Source organism: Rosa rugosa, chromosome 1 (genome assembly GCF_958449725.1).
Source record: "Rosa rugosa chromosome 1, drRosRugo1.1, whole genome shotgun sequence".
Taxonomy (NCBI): Eukaryota; Viridiplantae; Streptophyta; class Magnoliopsida; order Rosales; family Rosaceae; genus Rosa; species Rosa rugosa.
Genome location: NC_084820.1, coordinates 50,457,251 through 50,463,250, shown reverse-complemented (window position 1 = coordinate 50,463,250; position 6,000 = coordinate 50,457,251). Strand labels below are relative to the sequence as shown.

General features: G+C 38.7%; 1 protein-coding gene across 1 annotated transcript in view; it reads right to left on the bottom strand.

Annotated features, from left to right (window-relative positions):
- Window positions 1-230: 230 nt before the first annotated feature.
- The window catches only part of LOC133729968 (probable protein phosphatase 2C 6), a 28,279-nt gene continuing 22,509 nt past the window's right edge, over window positions 231-6,000 (bottom strand). Inside the window, exons 2-4 of the mRNA XM_062157593.1 lie at window positions 1,827-2,090; window positions 1,101-1,206; window positions 231-592 (exon numbers count right to left, since the gene is read on the bottom strand). Of these exons, the coding sequence (XP_062013577.1) occupies window positions 261-592; window positions 1,101-1,206; window positions 1,827-2,090 (702 nt within the window). The 3' untranslated portion in view covers window positions 231-260. The remainder of the gene's footprint in view (window positions 593-1,100; window positions 1,207-1,826; window positions 2,091-6,000) is intronic.

Sequence of the window (6,000 nt, the reverse complement as noted above, 5' to 3'; positions counted from 1 at the left end):
AAGTCTCCTATATATATAGATAAATTGGTCCCTGATTACTACCACGACTATTGCATAAGTTCTGTCCATTGAGAAGCAAGTTGGTAAGTAACAGAAGACCATTATTCAGTGATCGTGTTTAGCAGCTGCATAAGATGGAATCCATGTCTGTTATTGCTGAAGGTAAGCCTTGATCCTTTTATGATTGTTGTGCATATGTTGTGAGCATGTATTATGGTTTTACAAAAAAGGCCAGTCCAAAACGATTTGAACTTCTATCCTCATATATCGGCTTCTGCCTTTTGTTGCATCCTTCTCCTCAGCCTTTTCAGGTCAACAACAATAATGGAAACGTTATCAGTACTAGTTTGAAGAGCATTCTTGAGGACTTCTTCTGCAACATACTGTGCTGGGCCGACTGATCCATTGGCTGCCGTTGCATACTGATTGCGAAGCTCCCTCAGCATCCTGCGAGCCATCGCCATCACCTTTTCATTAGACATCACATCCCATAAGCCATCACTCGCCAGAATCAAGCATTCATCAGTATCAGTTCTGGTCAAAACAGTAACTTCTGGCTCTGAAATAATCCACGGCTTTAGATCTTGGTCACCTAAATCAGGGAAATATAAACGTGCATGTTATTTAGGCTCTGAATGAGTTTAGGTGCTATTGTCCAAAAATAGAATGAGTTTAGTTGCTTGATTTGATCGCATAAACAGTAGTCATTTTAAATTATTGAAAATGAATATGGAAACAGTTTAATAATATTGCCAAAAAACACGAGGGAACTTGTATGTACCAAACACAATATTGAACAGCCTTACAAAATAGGGTGAAACATGTGGTTTCAGCAGCATTTCTATGAAGTCTTTGGAACTAGCAGGAAAAAGTTGAAAGACCTTGTTCAAATAGAACAAGAAAAGGGTTTACAAAATAAAACGTTGGCATGACAACTATGGGAAGTAGAGTCAAATTAGCTCTGATACACATAACTAAGTGCATTGAAGGTTTCACAATTCAGAAACATGATTAAAAGTTAAATTAATACTGCTTGTTGATAATATTGCTCATAAGCAACGAGTAAAAAAAGGGAAAAGGAGTGGAAGGGTAAAGCAAACCTATTGCTCTTGTCATAGTGAGAACCCCCTCAACTGTAGGGCATCCAACATACAGAATCCTGCCCCCTGCTTCAGTAACTCTAATTACTTCATCGTCTCTGTCAGGCTGCAAAGAGTAGACAGTCTCAGTGTCTTCATGAAAGTAAGTACAAATTGCACCCAATATATAGTAGGCCTTGTAAAAGTTCCATATGTATATTTGATTTTGCAGCATGCCTACAAAGGCTTGGGAAGGCCTTGGTTCAACTCCGAGAAACAATACCTCGCAGGTGTCTATGTTATGCAGGGTTCTACACTATTAAATTATAAACATATGTTTGCTTATGTAGAGCAAGGCAGAGATGTGAGGTACAAATACAAGAACAAGATACCTTAATAGCGGTTAGATGGCTCAATAATACGAAACTCCATCCTGCATATAACTTAGTAGAATAGAACTATAGAAGCATAAGCAGATTAAAGGTAAGACAAGTCCCAGACACAGATGCAAAATATTCATTACTATCACTTGGAACATCCATTAATGTTCTGTATTCTCCCGAACAAGGAGAAGAAGAAACTTAAATCGAGTTGGTAACATAATAATTCTTATAAAAACAGAATCCCATCAAAGAATAGCCTCTTAACAGTTTTCGGCTTTAACACTTAACTGTCATAATGTAGAAAAGGGGGGGGGGGGGGGGGGGGGGGGGAAAGGGGAGAGAGATCAGAAATTTGTGGATTAACCTTGTGGTCGACAGTCAAAGGGATCACTTGATTTCCACGACAAAGCACAGCCCTAGAGTCACCGCAATTGGCAACAATGATCTGACAGGCTGACAGAATCACTACCACAGCTGTGGATCCAACTGTATCTGGTGCATCATCTGCTCTGTTGTAAGCCCTAACAAGGGCTCCCGTCCACCTTTTATTCCACTGATCTTCACCGCTTCCTTTTTCCCACTCCTCTGCCAACAGTTCATGGAGGCTTTTGGAGCAATAACGACTCACCTGTAAATTATCATCCAGATGATGATAAAACAACCAGCATTCAATGCCTTATAGTAAACAATTTTTACATACACTGCATTCTTAATAAATATTGTAAGTTTTTTATGTGTATACTACAGGACAAATGGAAAAGAGAACAGATAAAAGGACATCCTCAAAAGAGAAATAATTTCAACTGATTAGATAATAAAGAGAAATAATTAATATCAGTATAGGATCACTAACAAATGTGATAAGGCCTTTGCAAACAACAATCCAGTATGTTAGTTTTGCTTTGTCCAATACCATCGTTACTAAAAATAAACAGAAAAAGAAAGACCATTGTGAACCACCTATATCTGAAAAAAAAAAAAATGGAAAAGACAGAAATAGCAATTTCACATGCACGTAGGCACGTGGAAGAGTGCTGGTAAATTCACACAAGCATTCATAAGTATAACTTTAGTCATACCAAGTGTATGAACAAATCCAAATTTATAAACTCATTTAGTCAACACAAGAAGCAATGGTACTATACATGTGAGATGTGTCGAAGATGCACCTTAACAACAAAATTTGGACAAGTTTCCAAAATTGACAAAATTTTGATCTGAATAGTGAATATGCCAAAAAGAAGCAATAGCAAGGGTTTTCAAGTAATCTGTCATGCCCATTCGGCATTGGAGACTGCTAGTAGCCTGGTATAATTACACAAAAATTCCGAACTCTGATATTTGGCAAACCACATAGAAAGCAACAATATAAAACGAATACAAGCACAGTTCTGAAAAGAATTGATGGTGCTATACAGTCAAGATACATCAAGATGCAACCCAATATACACTAGGTAGATAACTTTCCAAATCTCCATATTAAGGGGTTAAGCCCGTTTTGCCCAAAAACAAGATGTATTTTGCCCATTCAATCAACCAAGTTGGTATTTTGCCCAGATACACAAACTTTAGGGGAAAAGACTCCTAAGGGTAGTTCCTTTTAGGGTAGTGCCAAAGATATCCTATGCAGACTTTTGGGTCCAAAATCACTTTTTCTTTTGAAAAACCTGTTCAAACTTTTGAAAAAAAACAAAACTAGCCTTCAACATGCCTAAGTTTTTCACCTAACGGCTTCCTGCCTAACGGTTACTTTAACAGGTGGAATCACTGCTGTTTGTTTTTATCCTAAGCTGAGGCAAATCTTCCTAAGAAACAGAAACTCTGAACTTGCAGGTTTTATAGGATAAAGGCAAGAACATAATTAATAACAACATATAATTTGTAAATAACACGACGTGACGAAGTGGATGAGCACACTGAAAATATTTATTTAAACATAATTACAAGCCAAGAATTCAGAGCCTCATTCTCAGGTAAACAGCTAAAAAGTTGTTTAGCTATCCATGAGAATGATTACAGTACTTACTTGTACATAGAAGCACACTTCACACTAGACAGGAAAGAAAGATCACACTGCTACTTCTTGAGAGAAGACTCTTCTGCTCAAGTTTTTAAGCTATTTTACAGATGGTGGAAGTTCTTTTGTGTGGGGATTTTTCGATACTTCACAAATGAAACTAAAGCTCCTTATATAGGGAGCGGACTTCAAACTGGAATTCAAAAACATAAAATGTACAGGATGACTCCGTGATTTCCTGCTTTCCTGAGTGCTCCTGTTGGTGGAGGTCGGACAAGGAAAAGGCAGGTTCCCTTTGGGTGAAATGTTTTTCACCTTCTCTTTTTGAAAAGCAAAAGTAACTTTTGGGAAGAGTCCAAAAGTACTTTCGGTGTTTTCTACACCTGTTGCTTCACATGTTCTCGTCTGTTTCAGAATTGTGGCCTAAGACAAAGGAGTCGTTGTCAGCTTGGGCCATTCTGCCGGTTGTTGCGTTGTCCTCGACATCTGTATCAACATACATCTTGTAGTGGTTGTCAATTTCAAGTTTTTCCACCCAATGCATGCATGCCATTGTCGAGTCTATCTCTTTTCTGGTGAGAGATAGGAACAGGTCACTGCTGACTACGTCAGGATGATCGTAAGCAGTGATAATAGTTTTTTCTCCTGCTGCCAGGAAGGTATTGTTGATATCTTCAGAGATGATCTTCTTGATATATTCTAGGGCCATGGCTTTCATCCAAGGGATGCTTGAGTTTGGTTGGCCATTGTACCCAACACAGGCAGGTTGAAGATATTGTCTTTGAATAATTCTCACATAATGATATGGAGGAATATATTCAACCTCACCATTTGCCTTTTTGATCCATTCTGGGGGGGGGGGGGGTAGATCTGAACTTCAAACGAAGAGTACAGTCATTTTTTCTTATGTTCTTGACTGTGTTGACAAGGATTGGGGGCAAGCCTTTGAGATCATCATTGGTCTTAGTCCACAGATTATGGACGAAACCATTTTCAACAAGCCAAAGCTTGTGTTCTTGTGGATGTTCACTCTGAACATTTACCAGGTATCTTCCAACATAAGGTCCTGCTATGATGAAGAGGGTTGGAGGAATACGATCTTCAGAATTATGACTTCCTATCAGACAGTGGAATTCATGCCAGTCTGATTCTTTGAGTGCTATGATAGGGACCCTAGCACTTTCAGGATCTTCTAGGAAGTGAATTTTTTCTTTCTTGACAGCACTCTGCTGTAATTCTTCGAACTGTGGTCTAGCATTCTCGTATAGTTCTTCAGCTAATGCAAATAGGGCTGGAAACATTAGACCACTGTTTCTTTCCTGAAAGGCAAATAAAAGATTATCCAGAATTGCCTTCTGGTGATAAGCTAATCTCCTGCCAGTTCTGAACACAGGAGTATCGAAAGTTCGAAGTTCATAATTGAAAACATTTATTACTCCAGTTGGAGTAGGTTTGCTTTTTGGCAAAGCAACAGCCGTCAACGGTCTTGCTGAGCCTTTACCGTCTGCCGTTTGAGACGGGCTAGTCAATCATTTACCCTGGGATTGATCAGTTGTGGCTAAGCCTCTTGGACTTAGCAGAAATCTTTTGAGGATTTTTTCTTTGGGATCCTCATTGGTTTCATGTTCTTTCCCAGCTCTTCTGCTTCTGGGATTGCGACCTTCGTCGTCGTCATCATTTCTTTTGCTGAACATGGCTAATTCTCTTGTTAAGGCGTCTGGAAGATAGTTTTTGTTTCCTGCAATTAATTCAACAACATAATCATATTGGTTAAGGAATAATTGCCAGTTAGCTAGTCTTCCTCTATCAGCAGCTTTATCAAGTTTGAAATTTTTGAAATTCTTTACTCTGGCACAATCGGTGCGGACAGTAAAGGGTTTTCCAAGAAAAGCTGGAGAATTTAAAATAGTTTTCTTAACAGCCAAAATTTCTTTTTCCCCTGTGGGATAATTTAGTTCTGCAGGGCTGAACTTGCCACTACAAAATTTACAGATCTTTTCAATGTTAGTTCCAGGCGCTTTCGCCAGGACTACACCAGACCAGTAATTATCACTCGCATCTGTTTGGAGGATAATCTCATCATTTTCTTCTGGTTGTTGAAGAGGAGGGAGGTTTTTGCAGAGATTTTTTATCTGCTTCACAGTTTTTTCATCATCTTCTGTGAAGTTCCATTTTCTTTTGGAACTCGTTTTAGGCGATAACATTGCTGTTAACCCTGAGATCTTGGGGATGAAATCTCTCCCATAATTTATGACACCAAGGAATCTCTCTAGACTTTTGGCATCAGGAATTCTATCTGGGAATTTCCAGATTTTCTCAAGGATATGAGGTTGGAGTTTTATCACTCCATTCTTGATATTTATTCCTAGGAAATCAACTTCATCAAGGATAAAGAAGATTTTCTTTTCACCTAGGATAATTCCATGCTGAACTATCAGCTTTACAACCTCATGGAGGTGTTTCATGTGTTCTTCTCTGTTTTTGGAGAAGACTAGAATGTCATCTATGTAGACGACGCAGA